Consider the following 21,050-nt stretch of genomic DNA (forward strand, 5'->3'; position numbering starts at 1 on the left):
CCGAGCTTCTAGCAGAGAAAGAACGTAATGTGCACGATCTTGGGTGAGTCGTGTAAAATGCTCTCTATCCAGTTTAACATTACAAATCAGCACTTGAAAACTGCTTCTTCAGTAAGGAGACGAGCTAATGTTAGCGTAGCAAGCGATGGCCACATCAAAAAATCAGCCTGCTTTAGAAACTTTTGGCGGTTGGGAGTAAAACCTGTATACTGGCACATCCTTTGAAGTAACAAGAAACTGCAGTAAGTTACAGAAAAAAATATATATTTGAGGTCAATTGGAAACAGTTTTACAAAGTTTGCCCACCAGAGAGCAGTTGGTTTTTACACTGTAAAATGTCCCACTCAGTATATATCATAAAAATATGTATGTGTTGTTATCAGACTAACAATACCATGGGTACATTACATTTTAAATGGGTGTCTCTAGTGACTTCCTGGAGCCATTGAAGTACACAGGAACATGTCATAGTGCTTGGATATTGCTGGTGCTATGAGATGAGAGTGGGCTATCTCTGTGATAGACAGTAAGTGCAAATCAATGCTTTGAGTTCAGTCAGAGCTCGGGGCCAAAGCCAGTATTCATGTAATGGACATCAGCTTAACATAATGACAGACCACGCTCAATAAACTACTCTCATCACTGTCTGGCATCTAGACAAAGAGATAACATGGCTGAATGGGGCAAAATAACCAATTCTGGAAAAGGCCTATTCAAGACTGGTCACTTGGGTGTGGCACTCTGCCAGAATACATTAGACGCATGGCTTCATTTGATCCTACTGTGTATATATATACACAGTCATTCAAGCTTTGCAGCCACAAGCAGCTTTTTTCCAGCATGCTCTCTGGCTGGCTTCCCCTACAGATCAAAGTGTGAGCAAGGTAGCATGCAGAGATACATGGCTGGTAGCTGAGTGGAGACAGCAGTGCCTGGCTGCCTGCGGGGTCCTGACCCTCCCTGACAACCAGCTCTCAGATCAATCAGCTCCCTGAAGGAGGAGGAGGAGGTGGTGGTGGTGGTGATGGAGAGGGGGGGCTTGAGACACCTCCCAGGCCATCGATCGGCAGTCTCAGACACATCAGTCCGAAAAAGAAACACATCGGAGCAGAGATTGTCTGTCTGCTTCTGTCTCATCCCTTTCTAGTGAGGCCAGTTATGCTGAGAGGTAGCAGTTTCCTTTACTTCACAGTAATGAGGGGAACATGGAGAGGAGAAAGTCCAAAGTTCAATCATCACTGCTTTTCTCAAACTGTTTTGTCACTAGATGTTTGTGAGAAAGACGACTGTCTCAAACACTATGGGCCCTATTTTAACAATCTAAAGTGCACAGTCTGAAGCGCATGGCGCAAGTGCATTTAGGGTGTGTCCAAATCCACTTTTGCTATTTCAATGGCGGAGAAATGGTCGATGCGCCAGGCGCATGGTTCAAAAGGGGTTGTCCTTGATTATTAGGAGTCTCCTAATAATCATGGGTGTGTTTTCGGCGTAACATGCAATAAACCAATCAGAGTGTCATCTCCCATTCCCTTTAAGAGCCAGGTGTGCTTGTACCTTGGTGGATTGCTATTATGATGGCACATAATTACTGAAAGTATGGAAACCTGATCATTGTACTCTCAAAAATGTTAAAGAATATTTGTTAAATATTGTTCATGTAAAGAATCATCAACACAGTTATCAGGACTTGATTAGCTCTCCAAGGTGCTGATCCTGCTGCTGGCAGCAGCTAGAAGTTGTGCAGATTTATTTCCTTCTTTAGTTTAATCATTGTTTTCACCATTTATTTCCTCATATGTTCCTCATGTCATCATGTATTGATGCAGCTGGAAAGTTGATCTGTGTCTGATCAGCTGTTGTCCGTCTGTTTAAATACCTACATATATTGCCACGATTTGGTCAAGTAATGAAACAATTTAATCCATCATTACTGCAATTAGTTAATTCTGATAAATATTCAGACTAAGCATTATGACATGTATTTTTTAAAATATATTAATATACACAATAATCTTTCACATTGTAATCCTTTTATTTGTTACCTTTTGCATGTCTGTGCTCTGCTGCACGTCCTGTGTGTGTAACAAGCAGAGTGTATGTTGTGCACCCGCCTGTGTAGGTGCATATTACTATAAAGATAATGCGCCCTTAAAATAACAGTGAAACACTGCGCCATTGACTTTAGACCAGGTTTTTGTTGGTCAATAGCGCAATCGCTCTCTGCTGCCTCAAAATAGTAATGCACCAACAATGCGCCTGACCACACCTTACTTTTAGACCAACACGACCATGGGCATACTGATGGGCGTTGGTCTTAAAATAGCAAAGAGACTTGCGCTGTGCTTGGCGCCGCTGTGCGCCGGGCGTAAGATAGGGCCCTATGACTGATAGGCAGGTCTCAGCCTTTGGCTTTAAAAAAGCACAAGACACTTTAACACCAATGAGCCATGTCCTCATTTGACTTGGGACTTGTTAGTCTTGACTTAAAACTTGACCTGCGACATGTGACTTGCAAAACAATAACTTGGTCGCACCTCTAAAGACATTTTGGGATAATAATTTTACTGTTTGCCTTCATTTTCTCTTCCAGACAAGTTGAACTAGCCTAGGAGTTTGTTTTCAACTTGTCTCATCATGACTGTTCATGTTTCTTAAGCTGTCAAATTTAGCAATGTCATCATGTTCCCAGATCTCAGCAATTAACTACAGTACAATGTCAATAATTGTTACTGTTGGGAGTGATAGACAGAACCTCAGAAACAAGACCCAAACTGCTCGCTATATCGTCTCAATCTGTGCTGGATGTCACCAGTCACCCGGAACAACAGACTATCTGTTCTGATCATGTATCTCTGAAATGTTTTCATTTGTAACAAAACAACAAACACAAATCCATTTTCTTACACCGTAATATTCAGTGTATCTTCCACAAGCTGCCTGCCCTCCCTCTTTCATACGAGGAATGAAGGAAGTAATGATGTTTGTTGAAATTTGGAAACTGAGATTCACTTTACTGTATAACTCAAACAATCATGTTGACCTTCATTGAGTGCGTGCAGCTTGATTGCTAATGTCATTCTTAAGCAGACATCCTAACTTTTTACTGCACAGTACATGAATGAGTTAACGATATATCTTCCCTTTTGCTTTTTCTCCATCCTGAATTCTTTGCAGTATACTCTTACACCTTATACTGTCATTGACTTACTGCATGTGTGATGTGCTTGATTTAGACATGAGAAGGCTGTGTGTAACAGCCACACTCTGCACTTTGTCCTCTGTGTTGTTGTTGTGTGTAAAGTTTCAATATAAAGGTATAATGTAAGTCTAAATGTAAATAATAAGACCAAACAACCGACTGAATGATCTTTGAATCATTTTTCACTGTAGAAATATGTGTTTCACTGTTGGGTGTGGTTCTAGGTGCAACAGAGCACAATTCTGACCACAGTGTGAGATGGTTTTCAGTCTGCTGTTAAGTTACTTTTTAAAGGTTTGGAAGAAATATCCCTTGTTACTATTTATTAAGAGTTTAACACTGAAAAACTAAGCTGATCTGCTTAATCAGGACTGTGAGGATGGGGTTTGATAAGATCTTTATGGTATGGCATCTCTCTCACAGCAGCAACGTGTCATAGTGACACAATATACAATGTACAGGTAGCAATATATAAAATGATATCACATTTTGACTCAAATATAGCTAAATCCTGATCGCTACACCAAAAAATGTGACACCACTTTTTTTCCAACTGAGCCTTGACATTCTTTCTGGGCCTTTAATGTATATAAATATATCATAACAAATACGAGGCTTATAAATCTCCTGCGCTCCGTTCCAGTATCAAGCCATCCCCATCGACACTTACAACAAAAACCTTGATGCGGTGCTCACTGGCCGGCAGGACGAGGCCACAAAGGAAAAGCAGTGAATGAAGCAAGATCACTAACTCTTTCTTTGCTCCACTGAGCTGCTCAGGCTCCGCTTGCACATCAGCCTGGATAGTGATGGCAGGACACCACACCTGCTGATATCCTAACATAATCATTCATCTAGTTTATTCTTCTGAATTCCAAGGCTGATAATTGACACTGTATGCTCCTGTCTGGGGAGGCATTTTGTGTTGTTTTGCTCCAACTTATCAGTGGCAAGTATTTGTCCCACCGTCCTCATTTTCAGTCAATACCAAAGTTGCATTACCAGTTGCTACAAGCAGTTCACTTTGATCACTTTTTGGTGGTTCTGAGGCAGTATTGAAGTTACCTTTGATATGGGAAATGATCAGTTAATATCTATAATCTTAACTGCCTGGATATACTGCGTTTGCAGGTGGTACAATTAGTAAAAGTATCAGTTCTGGGCAAAAATGAATATTTACTCTGTATCTGGTTTATTTCTAAGAACTGAATTTGAAGCTATTTCAGTTTTTCAAACACTATGTGCCAAATCCAAACTACATGCTTATTCTAAGGAGATTATAAGTATGTCGTGTGTTCACACAGGAAAAATGATCAAATTCAGTAAACTCAAACCAGACAGAATTCGCCGCTTTGTGCTGGGTGTAAGATAGGGCCCTTAGTCTTGTTTGATTATCAGCATCAAAATACTGAAGGTTGTTTTAGATGCATAAAACAAAATAAAGAAATGGCTCAACAACTGGAATATCCAGCCAAATCTTACATAATTGGCCACTCATCAATACAGCCCTATATCTGAAAGGTATCTTTTTGAACAATATTCCTCTCAGATATTCTTCAGTATGATGACAACTGTGTGTACACACATTAGCTACTAGGCAGACAGTCGTGGAGTTTGCATGATGATAAAAGAAAACATGAACATGGTGTTGTCCATCTTCAGTTGTCATCCCTCATTTTGAGTTCAACATTTTCACACAGTTAATAAACAGAGACTGAGTGGAATTAAAGAGACGTGTCCTCATATGCTCCCCACACTTAATGTTTATTGGTAGGTCTGGGTGGAGGGGGTTTGAGACACAGCTCGCATTTCCGAGCATAATCATCCATTTCCCGAGAATAATGTCCATTTAAACAAATAGCTTGGAGAGTTGAGTACAACATGGCTGCCAGTCAAGCACCTCAATCCCCATCGGGCCTCTTCACTGCTACCTACGCTGAGCTCAGCAAATGGAGAGAGAGTTGAAGTACACCAGGGTTTGACTGATATGGGTTTAAGAAAGCTGATACCATTATTTTATGACAGCTGAAAAGTTATACTGATATTCATTATCTTTAAAGCTGAGTACCCAAAACTTCCAAAACAAATGGCAGTTTTTTTGTGATTGCCCTTCTGAAACCTTAGAAGAAAGATTTATAACTATTTTTATAGACTTTAACAGGGTTTATTAAACCTGTTCCATAACAGGCTTTATGAAATATGGAGATAAAAACATTACTGAGTTGTTATGATTTTAGAGTGTCACACTTATTTTCACAAAAAATAATGAAATGCTTGGTGACCCAGGCTCAACTGGCATACAGTGTGAGAATCCTAAATGTCAAATTGAGTCAGTTGTTAACTACAGTCTTAAAAAGTGAAGGTTAAATGTGTCAGAGGTTTATCTAGGGATGTTAAAACCCCAGTTAAAACATTAAAGGGGGATATAATCCTGATGATGTCATTAGGGTTATCTCAGTTTACACTTGGAGACTACACATTGAGTGTTTAGCAGGAAGGAAGGATATAGTAGATGAGAGCAACACATCCCAGTACTTTACCCTTGTGTCATAACCCCGCCCCTTTTTGGGTGAAAACAGTCCCTCTAATTTGACTGGCGGTAAATGCTAATTCCAAGGTCTTTACCAATTGAATAAAATAAAATAAGAAAAACATATTGCTTTTTAGCTATTAGGAGCCCAAATCCTATGTTATGTTATGTCATTTCCAATCAATGATTGGCATCGTTATATAGAAAAGATTTCAGAAATAGGGGTTGATCAAGACCCCAGGAACAGCGCTGGGCTTTGAGGCCGATTTGACATAGTGACCAAACCGTGTAATTACAACATCCCATGATGCTTTTGGGCCCAAAAAGACTTTTACCCATAGACTTACATTGTGAAAGAGACATCTGTAAATCAGCGGATAGATTTTTTTGACCGTCACTGTTTTATCTCCATTCAAGTTAGCTGGAGGGCTAAACTGGAAGTTAGCTGTCTCGACCATTGACTGTATATAAATATGGATGACACATCTCCACTTCCTACCGCTATGCAAAAGGGAAGTCAAAATATCTCCTTTCCAGGAGCTGCCATCTTGCTTGCGTGATGTCATTTGGACTCTGCGCAGTAGAGCCGGGTGGCGGGATGACGACTTGCGGAACACGCCCCCTCAGCCATTCCACCACCTGATGGAGGTTTGAGAGTGGCTGTCACAGCTGTCAATCATGACGTCCACACCCCCTTTCTGTATCATCAAATAACTAATTAAAAACAGCATTATAAGAACTACCTAAAATGACAGAAACCATCTTTGGGAAAAATTTATTTGATGTGTGAATGATTTTTTAGTTTGCCTCATGTCCCATTTACTAACATGGAGGGGGCGGGACTTATGACCTATACTGCAGCCAGCCACCAGGGGGGCGATCGAGATGTTTTGGTGGAACTCTCTAGTGAGCATGCTCTATAAGGCACATAGAGTGTGCGCAGTATGTTTTCATCCGGGTAATTTCTTTACAGTGGGAAATAGCTTTTTTGATTTCATGCACCACTGAGCAACTTTCATAGTTATCAACGCTGTATCCTGCATCCCAAAAGCGGGAGTGGCCGTTCTGACGACAGGGAAGTGAAGTATGCCCGCTCTCGTGTATAATGAAAGATGCTGTCGAGTTGCATTATGGGAATTTTAGGATCAAGCATTTTTGGAGCTTTACCTATACTAGGAACTCTAAGTCAGGACTGACTCTGCTGCATTGATTTTTTAAACGGAGCAGCTGTGGTTCGAGACATAGAGTGGGTCATCCACTAATCACAGGGTTGGCAGTTCAATCCCCAGCCCCTCCTTTCCACATGTTGAAGTGTCCTTGGACAAGGTACCGAACCCCAAATTGCTCCCAATTGTCAAGCCAGCACCTTGTATGGTAGCTTACTGCCAGCTTATTGGTGTGTGAGCATGTGTGTGAATGGGTCATTAAGTGGCAAAAAAAAACTGTAAAGCACTTTGGACAAAGTGCTACATAAATGCAGCCATTTACCAGAATCTGTCCCTAGCAAATCCCCTGACTTTATGGAAGTGCAGGACTGAATCAGTAGAGTTGTTTTGAGATCTACTACAGTATCAGTCAAAAGTTTGGACACACTTTCTCATTCAGGGTAATGGGAACGTGTGTCCAAACATTTGACTGGTACTGTGTGCTGTCATAACTGACAGAACCAATGCCCAGAGCTAAAAAATAAAATCCAAGTTGTAATAAACCTTAGTTTTCCTTTAAGCTTAATGTCACACTATTTTTTAAAACACAATCTTTTCCACTTTCCTGTGCTCTTTCAGATCATCTTGTACGTGGTGGCTTGGGACATGAGCATGTGAGCAGACGTGAATCACCTCCTTGACCTTTCTTTACACTGGTGAAACAGCAAGGACCTTGGGAAAAAGACTGAATAAATACCAGAAACAGACAACATCAGCTATATGTGAACATTGGATCAAAACCAGTCATAACATCGACTGTGAAAGGGTGAAAAGTTAAGGTAGAAGAGAGAAAGATAAAGCAGACCATCGTTATCTGATGCTGAAGAGCATGAGTGAGTTGTCTGACTGAAAGAAGTTGTGGTTTTGAGCATTATTAAAAATGCTTGCTACTATTCTGGTACATACTGTCAGATAAGACCAGACATTTTATAACACTGTTTATAGTCAAATGTATAGCCTAATATGTTTCATGTAAAGTATATTGTAGCAATACTGTGCACATTGCTTATCAAAGAGGGTAAAATGCACTCTCTAACTGGGCTAATTCATCCACAGTGAAATCTACTAAATTATTCATTTATTTGTTCCAGCCTTTCTCTTCAGAGAGAGGCTGATTAGAGAGGATCTCGCTGTACAAATGCCACGGTCTGCCTTCTCCAAAAGATTTGTGGCTGGCTGTGTGCATTAGCCCTGACCACAGAGCCATCATCACAATATCCACAGTCTGGATTCTGATAACCCTCTCTACATCACCCAGGCAGCTCTCTGGAGCCACAACACCTGATTGGCTCGTTGGTATCAGCGTTCAGTATTCACAGAATAGATCCATCCAAAAAATACAAGAAATAAAACAGCTTCATTCACAGGTGATCTGAAAATACACTGGGCGTGGAAGTGTCCATCTATTTAACTAATGTATTAAGTTTGTTAACGTAATGGGCTGACTGACATTTATGAAAGACTAATTATTAGCTGGTCTGTGTCAGCCTGGGATACAGCTACATAAAAACTCCAATAACACCTGCAACAATATTTTTTTACTCCCACAAATCAGTTTTTTATGTATAAACCAATAATGTTTATATTGAAGTTATTCTTCATTTTATTGTCTGTGTGAACATTTTTAGTGTCTTAAAGCTCATAGTTTTCATTCACCTGCTCAGCACCAAACAGCAGACACACAAATGAGAGGCTAGCTAGTGAACACAGAGGAGCATTTAGTGTCTAAAAAGTCAAATGTTTACCTCAAGAGTGAATATTGGACATTCAACAAGTTGACAGAAACACGACTCCAAATGAACGGTGGTCTTAATCTGTGTCTGCTGGACGTGTAAATGTTTACTAACATGTTATATGGTGTTAATATGCCCATGTTGTGTTCACAGCTTGTTGCGCTGCCCCCAAGTGGCAAACAAAAATCTATACTGTTGCAGCTTTAAATGTGTCAATTTTTCATGAAATAGTTCAACAAAACTGTACGTTTTTAATTCAGATAATCTTGTCTAATTACGTTAGCTGCTATGTACTTCACAGAGTGCAGTCGATTTAAATAACTAGTCGAATAGCCTATACATTTAAATCAAATGTGAACAAAGCACATTTAAAGGATAAGGCAGGTGATTTTCTATATTTTTCTATTGTCAACAAATTTCATGTGCAGAGCCAAACCGAAAATGAACTGATCTTCCTACAAGTATTGTGTGTGTGTATCAAAGCCTGATGTATCTTATTCCTCTGTGCTATAGACCTCCGTTGTTGTTCAAAAACTATTAAAAACACGTCATTGAGCCACACCGCTGTAGTGGGTGACATGTTCCTTTATCATGAAGAGTTTGGTCACATACATATCTACATATACTAAATATCACAACCTCTTGAATTTGTCCTGTTTCTTTGAGTACTTTGAGAAATTTATAATGTAGCGCAAAGTCAAGAGGTTGCGATATGTAGCACAACAAGCTAGTGAAGCTCTGTTTGCACATGTTCAGTGGTATCTGCCATACTAGGAACCTCTCTCCTTTTTAATCATTGTTTTTATTTCTTGGAGCCATTTCTACTCAAGCTACAGTAACCACCGTCTTCGTGGATGAAGAAACGTAACCCAGTGCAGCGGTGTGGCTCATTGATTTGTTTTTGATAGTTGGACAACAACAGAGGTCTAAGGCATAGAGAAATAAGATATATCAGGTTTCAGATACACACAATACTTGTAAATAGCATGAGTTCATAGCTGATTTGGCTCTGCATATGAGATTTGTTGACAATAAGAAAGATATATAAAATTGCCAATCAAAGCCTTTAATGTCTCTCTTCCTAAAATTCCAGATAGTTTAAGACATTTTAAGACCTTCGATTTCAAGAAAACCAAGAACAGGTCAACTCCAGTATCTATCCCTGGTGTTCCACTGTGCTTTCATTAGGATCCAGCCATCCTGTGTTTTCCCTCTTAGTTTCCTGCCTCTCAGTATGTATCTACAAAGAGTCTGCAGCACTGTTCTGTATCACACTGTTACTACCGCTGGCTGTGAGCCTGTTTGCCAAACACAGAGAGCCAGCAGTCCCTGGTGTTGGTTCAGGGGGAGGTGTGGATGCTGCTGAGAGAGAGCCAGGATCCTCTGTTGATCACAAAGCATTTACACAGCAAATATACAAACTGGCTCTTATCATAATCATACCAATATGCCTGTTGCTAAGGCTGTGCTACTCCACAGTACACCTGAGACTGCAGTGATCAAAGAAAACAGACAGGAGGGCTTACAAGAGCACATACACCTATTTTTATCTGCTTCTTTCTACATGAAGCATTTTTACCAGAGAATCAAACTGATGGTTGTGGAAACTTTCTTGAGGCCTGACCAGAATAACTTCCCAACATCTCACTAATATTTATCTAACCCAATGACTCCGACCACAAAGCTATCACAGTATTGACAGTCGCCATGCATCTAGATTAATACATTCCACTCAGGTGTAGAAAATGATGGAAGAACAATAATGCAGAGACTGCAAGAAGAATTACAACCATAGCAAAACTACATTCTGGGCCCTTCTTTTTGACTGAAAAGGAGCAATGCAAGGGTATTAGAGCGGATCATGTTTAACAAACTACATCCACAGTCGAAACAATTAAGTGAATTTATATCTGTATTCTGAGAAAGGGTATTGTTATGATGTAGATTCTGGAAATGGCTTTTATCAAAAGGTTACGTGAGGCTACGTTTGCTGAACAGCGGCCATTGTTAAAAGTAAGCTAAGCATCCAAACAAGGTTATGTTAGAAAGAAATAACCGTCTGAGCTTATGTTTATTTTTCCACATGAAAAAATACTGAGACTTATTAGCTCCGCAATACAAGAACAACTGTTCTTTGCTGTACATGGATTATCAGCAGACAAGATTTTTGACTTTTTGTCTTTTATCCTGATAACATTTATGGAGGCATTTAGTACATATTTAAGACCATTTTACAGGATTCTTGTTTTAAAACAAGTCAGCTGGAAACAGCATTTTCAACAAACTCATGGAGCTAACGTTAGCTTAATTAGCTAGCTAGCCACAGCTAATAATTTTCATTTCAGCCAACAAAATCAACACTCCCCCAGCTAGAAATGAGAAGCTGCTTTAACTGTCTGAAATCAAGGAAACATCGTCTCAAAAATGATTAAATTTTGATGGTAAATCTGCCGCTGTTTTCACTGCAACTATCCACTGTGTGCCGTGCGTACAGTAGTAACTGTAACTAAGGGGGCCAGGGCTTGGCGAGCAGTCAATTATGAAACATGTTAGTAAGAGTCAAACTTCAATCTAGCAAGTCTTGCTTGCAAGATAGCCTACATGTATAAAAATGTGTCCACTTTTGTGGTCAGCAAAGCCATAGGAAAAAATATCCACTGGTGCCAGGTTGAATTACCACCTTATCTGTGCAAAATGCACTTGATCTGTATCTGCATGAACAAGAGGATCTAAAGGTTTCATAATCGCATACTGGATCCCCTCCAAATTCTAAGAAACATACTGACGTGTAGCTTTCCAGTTCAAATGCTGGAAACTGGCCTGATTTTAGCAAGAATTTAGGGGGGCAAGTAGTATTTGGATTAATCTGAAACGCCTTCTTGGAGGATTTTATAATCTTTATATTTAACCTCACACACCCAAAACACACAGAAATTCAAAATTTTTAAAAGAGCCACCTTTTTTTTTCCGCTGTTAATCATGTTATGAGACTACAATACATGAAAGTTACTGGAAATGGTATATTTCACTGTTTCAAGCGAGCACTGCTATCCTAACCTGTGTGGCGGTGGGGAGAGCAGGCTTGTACTGTAGGAACGAGCCACTGCAGAGACCCAGCAGCAGCTGCTTTGATCCAGCCAGCTATAAAGAGGAGAGCTGAAGTGAATCTATTCCCTCTACATTCAGCTCAATACACTATTGATCTGGGTGGGAGCACAGGGAGGCAGATATATGCTCTTATTAGCAACTCCCTACATCTTACTGGAACATGGTAGAGGTAGGGCCTGGCCTACGGGACCTAAATCCATGCTCTTTCATTCACACAGCACACCATGTGATCTGATTAGCAGCTCATGAAAGATGGCTCAGGCCCATGTCCTGAGAGCAAACACATGTATGATGTGCACTAGGATCAATTGATGGCACGTTGGAAATGCTAATGGTGTTAGAATGAGACGGCCCCTGAACTGCCTCACACATCAGTCCTACACCTTATCTAGTTTAACTACGTCTTTGTATATGGGTGTTAAAACTGGGATTTTAGTAGTGTCTGGGTAGAAAATCCTTGCAAAGAGTATATATACTCCAATCTGGGCCAACTCAAAACCTTATAGAAGCGTTTTTGCAGCTCAAAGGATAACTCTGATTGTCTGACTGTACGTGTTTTTCTTGCCCCGCCGTCTGATGTTGCCATGTTCCTAAATCTAAGCAATTCACTTAGTAAGTACAAAAGCCACATTTAAGAACGTAAGAATGATTACAAATGTAAAAAATATGTTTTGTATAATTTGCCTAAAGTCAGTGATCACTGTGCAAAGTTAAGATGTGGTATATTAGCACTACATATTGAAAGTGACAGATAGAGAGGTGTGATTGAAGATCTAAATATCTTTCTTTAGCATGGGAAAATTAACATATAGAAGAAAAGTAACATATGACAGATAAAATCCTCAGACTCTGCTCTGTATGGGTTTATGAACTGGATCAAATATACAGTGTCTGGCAGTCTTTGGATGCAGATGTAGATTTTGTCTTGTTTGGATTTGTGTCTTATGCTTCAGGGCTGTGTTTGTGTGTTTGTTGTTTTTCCAATGTGGGATATCTGCTGGAGTGTTATTTATGGGAGGTTATTGTTCATGTTTGGATGGTATTTATGTATTGTGCTGTTGGATGATGGTGGGTTAACATGCTGGAATGTTTGGTTTGTTGTTAATTAATGTGTCTGAATAATTCCATGAGGGATGGGTGTAAATGACCAGACACCAAAATAAAACTATTCATTCATTCATACAATATTGTTATCACTGATGAGTGGTTGCCAATGCTATGGAATAAGTTGAAATAAAACAGAATTATCCTTTAAAGGAAAAATCAAGCCTGAAATACTTGAATATAGCAGTAGATAACTGCATCTTTATGCTGAATGTCCAGCAGAGTTCACTTTCCTTTCTTGGGATTTTTGAAAAGGCATTCTAGGAAACACATCAAATCACTGACTGCACCCACCAAAAACATGAAATACAACAATCTCAAAATCACACCACAACAGGAATCACCCATGATGCAATGCTAGTTAAGTTATACTGTAAAAGGCAAAGTGATCAGATCAGGTAGAATCAGTAGACAACACAATGAACTGTCCCTGAAACACTCAGAAAGGTGATCAGCTAATGTTATTCCTTTTACATATAATTAATTAAATAGGAAAATCATTCATAAAATCCGGGTTAAAGCTCCATCAATCAACATTTCTATATTCTAGATGTGAAAGTGAGATGAAGGATGAGTATCAGTTTCAGTACTAGAACGTAGTGAGCTTAGCTTACTTAGCATGAAGACTGGAAGCAGAGAGAAACAGCTAGCCTGGCTTAGTCCAAACTTCAAAAATACACCGATGTGCAACTCTCTAGAGCTTATTACTTAACAAGTTGTGCTTCAGTTTATACACAAGCAGATGTAAAAACTAAAATTTGTGATTTTAGGTGAAGTCTGTAAGCTGAAATGCCTTCTGTAAGCCCCTAGTGTTCTAAAAAAAACATTATGCATCTTTAACATATACCTTATTGTCACTGTCTTGTTCAATTGAATCATAAATTCACTACAAGTGCATTATGCTTTGTATCTTCAGGTGTTTTTAATTTGGCTACCAGCTCATTAATGCAGAAATATCTAATATTTCTAATGCTCAAAATATCTAGAGAAGAAAGTCTAATTAAACATGTTAAACATAAATTAATTAGATAATGCAAAATAATTATGAAATAAGAATGATTTATTCGTACAATGTGCCTGGTAGTCTGTCGGCTGTCAGCCTGTCAGTACTCATTAACTCTACTGGCCAACTTTTGGAAAGCAGGTGACCTGAGGCTGCTCTCTAATTGGTTGTTTCAGATTTTCCAGCTGCACCCCAGACACAATGTTTCTTTGGAGGTGAATACTTTCAGACCCAGGTGTTTTTAATGATTGTGCTTCATTTTGGTCACCTTGCCACCTCAAACTGAATTTCATGTACTTGTGGCTGCTATACTGTATAGCCAAGCTCCCGTTAGATAAGTCCTGTGCTGCAGAGATGCAAAGGATACCTTAAGGCTGGTGGAGGTGTGACATGTGTCAGACTCTGTGTTCATGAATGCTGCTGTCTGGAGTGAAAGATGTACTGCTGTTGTCAGAGTACGCTGGCTGGTATGTTGGCACACGTTATAGGCGGTGAAATTGAAAACTTCAGGATTCAGTCTGTTGGTCCACTAGCTCGCCCGACTCAAAGGTCTTCTCCTCTCCTCTTCAGTAATCGGCCCCCAAAAAATGTTCACCTGAAACCCTGGAGTCAGTGCTCGTCCGAGGGCTCTCTCTCTTCAGCGCTGCGGTACTGTTCTCTGTTTCAGCGGCAGGTTATGAAAATAGACAGTTTTGTCCTTGGCTTTAACACAATAAAACTCATTTGTAGATCCGGGGGAAATACAATAGCAGTGTCCTTTTTGTCTTCTTCTGTTCTGCGGCTCCTCAGTCTTCAACTTTCACTCTCTCTACTGTTGTATCTGTCGAACTCAGTCAGTCCAACCAACCCTGTGACGTCACAGATTACAGTACCGCAAGATGGTTTCTCTTTTCTTTTATATGTTTATATTTGTCATGTTTGTTATATAATTGTTGATTAGAATGGAAATCCTTAACTTCATTGACTGCTTCATATCCACTTTAACCAGAGAGTCATTGAGAAAGAAGGGAAGAAGAGCAAAATGAATGTTCAACTAGTGCTACTGACCAGTGTTTAGACGACATTACGGTGTTCAGTTTGTTTGTCCCCCCCCCAAGGCTGCACCCCCCCCCAAAAATTTTTAATCACCAGCTGCCACTGCTGGCTGCTCAGGCTACTACTAATTATTTTTAACCATTTTTCATGAGAAATCATTAAAGAACGTTGACTTGTAGCGATAGCCAGTGATGGTCGATATACTAAAGTGTACTTATAACTATATATAGAAGGGTTTCCAGGCAGCAGCATCAACAGCAGTCCAGTGTCTAATATATTTTATGCTAACGTTACTTGTGTGAGCGGCGCCTCCGTGCATTTAACCTGTGCTGCTGATTGATGGTTTGGGACACTTACAGTTCATTTCTTCACAGTGTTAGCGTTACCACTCCTACTAGCTTGTCATGTTAGCTAGCCAGAGCTATCAAAGGTGTTGCATCCTCTAAACAGTATTTTTTACTGATTTCCAGCAAGTTGCTTTATTTCTACATATGCTATGCGTGCATCCTTGACTGTTTAAAATGGGAAGCTTGTCTTTATAACAGTTTCACTCCAGTCACGCCTGTCACCGTGGTTGCTAACCCACCCTACCTTCTCATTTAACACTTCATAAAACTGTGATGCTCATATTACAAACAGGTTGCCGAGCTGACTGTCCAAATGAGCTGGATGCTGATAATCATAGCTAATGCCTAATTGCTGTGGGTTTCAACAGAACACATCCTGCAGGAAATGGGCATCATCATGGAGAAGTGATTTGTGTGCATGTTATAAGTGCATCCGCGTGCATGTGTATGTTCAGCTGCATGCACTCTATATGAGCGATCCAGTATCTACCCTGACAACATGGCTCAACCCGTCAGTGCAGCGTGGCACTGATAAGATGTCCAGACCACTGCAGTAATGGCCTCTATCCACCACCCGGCCCTTCAATTTTGGTTATCATGTCAGCCTGCTCAGCTCCAATTCAATCAGGCCTGCTTGGGCCGCTCCCATCCACACACACACACACACACACACACACACACACACACACACACACACACACACACACACACACACACACACACACACTAGAAGATGCTCTGGCTGCATACAGGCCCTGACAAGCTGTCAATAACCCTCACCTCTACACTTAACATGCTCAGCTCACATCAGATGTTGTATACATGCACAAATACTAATACTATAGGATACAAATACTATATTACCCAAATCCTTCCATAGTTAGACTTTGCTCAGTACTGATCTCGGCGCTGCTGTTGAACTGCTGGCTCAGTTAAAACATGTAGTGTATACAGTATCATTGTGTTTTTGGTTTCCATTCATTTCAGTACGGTATGATATTTAACTTCCATGTCTGGCATTATTCTATGCTTTAGTTATTGCCACCAAATCCATTGAAAAGACCAAAACCAACAATGTGTTAGTCCGTCGCTCAATACTGTCTGTAGCACTAAACTTTAAGCCCATTGGTTCCTACTGAAGATGTAAATCTTTAAAAATAAGTCACAAATATAGAGTTGTTTTTTTAAATTGCAAAGGAATTTAATAAATCAACTGGTCACTGTAGTTTTTAGCAGATGTTACCCAAACAGGAAGAAATAGTGCATTTGTCAGGTGGATTAATATACATTTTGAGCTCTAGTAAGTATTTCAGGCAACAGGAGGTCGTGTGAGATTGGACCCACAGTAGCTGTGTCTCAATTCGGGGGGCCGCATCCTTCAAAGGCTGCATTTGAAGACCGAATGCGTCACAGTGGCGCTGACCGAGGCCGTCCCATTTCAAAGACTCTTTCAAATGCAGCCGAGAAACGCAGCCTTCTTTTCCTGAATTTGGAGGATCCGACGGATGGATTCTTCGCAGTCCAACCTATCCCAGAATGCATTTCACACCAATCAGCAGTGATATGGTGGAGCCAGGCTAAGCTGTAGGACTGTTAATATGTCACTTTATTAAGTTTAAAGTAACCATGTAGATTCCAAACACGTGGTCAGTTGATCCAGATAACGCCTGTTTGTTTTTGGAGATGTGAGGAGCCGCTGGCTGTGTGAGACCAGCTGGTCATCTCAGCAGCTAGCAGCCGACTCCCGGAGAGAAAATGATCCGATGAACCGATCTGTGCAGCTCTTTGGAGATTAACCGCTGGCTCTAATGTCTGGGCAGCATTTTGATATATGATACAATTCCTTTTGGAAGATAAATGTTGGTCTCACAGATGAAATCTAACAATTGTAGCTGCCACATTAGTTTGTCTGAATGTAAAGTGAAGCTTCATGTTTTTACTGGACAGAACAACAGCGCTGCCTCTGGGCTTCTATATGTACAGATATCAGCACATTTACATAAATATCAATGGATTTAAATGAAAATGAACATGATCAGTCTACATTAAATGTCGTTTTATTTTATTAAGCTACATCACTATTTGGATTTTTATTATAACTACATTACAGACTGAATGACATAATTTACTGCATCTGTTTGTCATTGAGCTTATTCTTTTGTGAGACAAAGTGTCAGTGGAGCTTTGAGTTGAGATTATTTTGTCACCACGGTCAGGTAGACGTGTTGAAACTGAGCTGCTTCTGTCAGCAAGTACGCTGCTGTTCTAATTGCAGAACGACCGTATTGTGTCCTCTCGTCCTCGGAAGCCGGAGCCACAGAGGAGGAAGTGAGAGAGACGACGAGCTTCTTCACCTCATGAAGGAAGACGTGAGGTTACAGAGAGACGAGAGGAAAGCAGAGAGAGAACAGACGGGCTCTTTTCTCTACTCCAGAGATTAGTTGAAAAATAAAAAAATATTGCATGAATGAGTTAAAAGTGTTAAATAGATTGTTTATTTCATTTACAGCGGTCTTTACAACTATTAAAAAGTCCTTAAAAAGTCTTGAATTCGATGTTATAAATATGAGGCCTTAGAAAAGCAGCTGAGCAGGGAGTCCCTGGTGGTGCTGCTGGACCTGGACGGGCTGTCACAATAATAAAATTTAAATTTCTGGCTCCATTTCTACTAGCTGTGTCCCGATTGTCGACTCCAGCTGTCAAGGTCGCTAGGCGACAGGAGTGGCGCTTTGTGACGTAAGGGAAAGGGCAGGAACAGCTGGTGACACAGACCGTCCCGTTTAACGACGCTCGTTTCGGCCTTTGCGGTCTACGAAGGACACGCCTTTGAAGACGGCGTCCTTCGAAGGATGAGACACAGCTAGCGTGTATGTTCACTGTAATGAAGGAACACTCATGTGTTTTAATCATTTTTGGAAAACAATGGAGCTTTATGGCACAGAGAAGTAAGATATATCAGGCTTTGATACACCGTTGTTGGTTTGGGTTTTTAATGGGATTTGCTGATGATAACAAAAATAAAGAATAATGCCAGCCTTGTGCTTTAAGATAGCTAATTCATCACACGTCCATTTTTAGCTTCGTCAAAGGTATCATCAAAGGTATCACTGCATAGTAATGCAGCTGTAAAGTGCTGGATGATTTGAAAAATCTGCTTTCACAAACACTACAGCTGACATTTTCATTGTGATGGATTACTTCAAAGAGGCTGCAAATCTCTGCAAGTTTATGTTCATGCTTTAGTGGATTAAACGGAAACCTATTTCATGTTTAAATATCTCAGGAAAAAAAAAAACATGGTTGGAAAATAAATGGTATTAATGTGGAGTATACACAGCTTGTGGTAAATGGGATGAAATACACAAAAAGACTGGTATGGTCCTATTAGGATAAATCCCCCTACATGCATAAACAAACACACACGCAGCTCTGCATCATTTCAGCAAAACTCATTCCAGTGGATGGCATTTATTATATTTTCCAGCAACTGCTTCCCCTTATTTTCAGCCAACAGGAACAAAGGCTGAGTGACTCCCAGTGACTTCCAGTGGGAAGGGCGGAGGCGTTGATGAGGGGTTTGGGAATTGGCGGAGGCTCTGTTTATTGCAACGAGGTTCCTGACACAAGCCCCAATAGATGAGCAAAATAAATCTCTGTATCATTATGTAAGAGAGGCCGGGCCCGTCCCCTGGTGGAGCCAACAGGCACCCAGGGACTTTCTCCAGCGTAACAGCATCCTCCGTCACTACCCCCGCCCTTCCCCACCAACCCGAACACTCCCATCATCCTCTGCTCTCCATCCCCCCATACCAACAACACAACTCCCATTCTAGCTTTCTCATCCAATACCAAGGGAACCTCTCTGTTTACTCCACAGACAATCTGAGATGATAATGAAAAAGGAGGTTACTGCTGGCTTAGCAACAATGTTTAAAGCTTGCAGAGCATTTCTACAGCATAAACTAATAACTAAGTGGCAATATTGTGTAGGATGTGTACAGTATAAACAGTACTGTCAACATTACACCAGTTCTAATAGTCCAATAGTGTGCTTGTTTCTCTGTTCAGTTGGGGTTTTTGACTGTTGATCGGACAAATGAAGCATTTTGAAGACATCACTTGGGGCTCTGGTAACTTGCCCCTTGAATGGTCGGACAAAACCAGCTTCATTTAACATTTGAAATCTAGCGCTGGGAGAACAGAGCCTTAAGAAGCTTCGGGGCATTCTTCCTGTTTGTGCCGAAAAAAGGATCAAAGCTTCAGGACATTGAACTCAGAAGAAAATAGAACTACAACATCTGACTGATTTCATCATGACTCCACAATAAAAGTCTAAGAAGGCTACAACTTGTTTATTTTTATCTTTCATATTCTTGTTCAGAAGTGTTGCAGTAAGTGCACATATTATTGTGCAAATGCTACAATAAAATAATAAATGTGTTTCTCAACATGTCATGTAGCTTATTGTGTGGTCTAGAGAAGTGACTCCCAACCCTAGGAGGTACTGAAGCAGTTGCCTGGGAGCACATGGATAGACGTGACGTAGCTCAATGAATTTAATAAAATCGATTTTTTTTTTAAAATCCACATATTGAGTCAGCTGTAACACTTGAGTGTGAGAAGGAGTTAGAAAGTAATGGATGAATGTAATGATTGTTGATAAAGAAAAGTATGGATGAATTGTTAAGATTAATGAATAAATAGGTGAAATAGTTTGCTAAAAGTAAGAACTAAATGGCTGAAATATACAGCCAAAAGTGCAAACAAATAAATAAATGATGTTTAGCAGCAAAATTTTAAAAAGTCTCTCTGCAGCATCACTTATATTTGAAGCTTTAGACTTCAGCAGTCACGTGGTAGACGTCATTTAACACAAGCTTCAGCACAAACAGCCTCAATGTAGTACAACCTACACTGACAACTCAAAATAATCTGTAAAAGGCTCAAGTTGTTATTGCTGGAAAAACAGTTTGGTTTTCATCATTTCTAAATGTGTGATGAAATTGTACCATTTTGCAGTTATTTTGCAGCACAGTGTACAAATGGTTTCTTTTTGGTTGCTCTGCCTAATGTAGACAATAGCACCTCATCAAGACTGCGCTCATTCAGACAGGAAGAAAACACCCTGCCATCTGGAATGGCTCAGCTCTATTGATCATTAGAAACGCAACACACACACACGCACACAGCAGAGCTCTCCCCTCCCCTCATTAATCGCTACTGACCATCAGCTCTGTCAGTTAACAGCTGTATAAGCCATTAGGCCAGTGCTACTCACCCTGTTAGGACCACCACAAAGTCCATTACATTCCAGCCATTACGCAGGTAGGAGCCTTTGTGAAAGGCAAAGCCCAGGGCGATGATCTTGATGCCAGCCTCAAAACAAAATATTCCAATAAAGTAGGGCTCTGTGTCGTCCTGTTGGGAGAGAGCAGAGGGGGGTAAGGAGGATTCAAGAGATGACAGACTTCCATCTGGCTTTGGGAGCTGTATCAAACTAAACCTGTTCAACAGTTTTAAAAAATTACATGTGGTGCATACATAAAGGGAAACCTGGACCCTATTTTCCCATCTTTTTGTGTCTAAGTGACTAATGGGGACAACAATTTTTGAAATCAGTCCAGTATTGAGTGAGAGTGGTTCAGCTGGCAGCTGTGAAACAGTCTGTAATGTAATCCTTCAGGGCACTAGCGCCCCACCAGTGTGCGTCCACTAAAAGTGCTCGTTTTTGCCACTGACAGGCTCAGACTGTTATTCTAAGTGTCTGACAACATTATGGAAAGGAC

General features: G+C 40.4%; 1 protein-coding gene across 1 annotated transcript in view; it reads right to left on the bottom strand.

Moving 5' to 3' along the window:
• The window catches only part of cacna1ba (calcium channel, voltage-dependent, N type, alpha 1B subunit, a), a 148,735-nt gene that overhangs the window by 123,152 nt on the left and 4,533 nt on the right, over positions 1–21,050 (bottom strand). The window contains exon 3 of the mRNA XM_067600752.1: positions 20,543–20,682. Coding sequence (XP_067456853.1) covers positions 20,543–20,682 — 140 coding nt within the window. The remainder of the gene's footprint in view (positions 1–20,542; positions 20,683–21,050) is intronic.

This window comes from Thunnus thynnus, chromosome 2, assembly GCF_963924715.1.
Source record: "Thunnus thynnus chromosome 2, fThuThy2.1, whole genome shotgun sequence".
Taxonomy (NCBI): domain Eukaryota; kingdom Metazoa; phylum Chordata; class Actinopteri; order Scombriformes; family Scombridae; genus Thunnus; species Thunnus thynnus.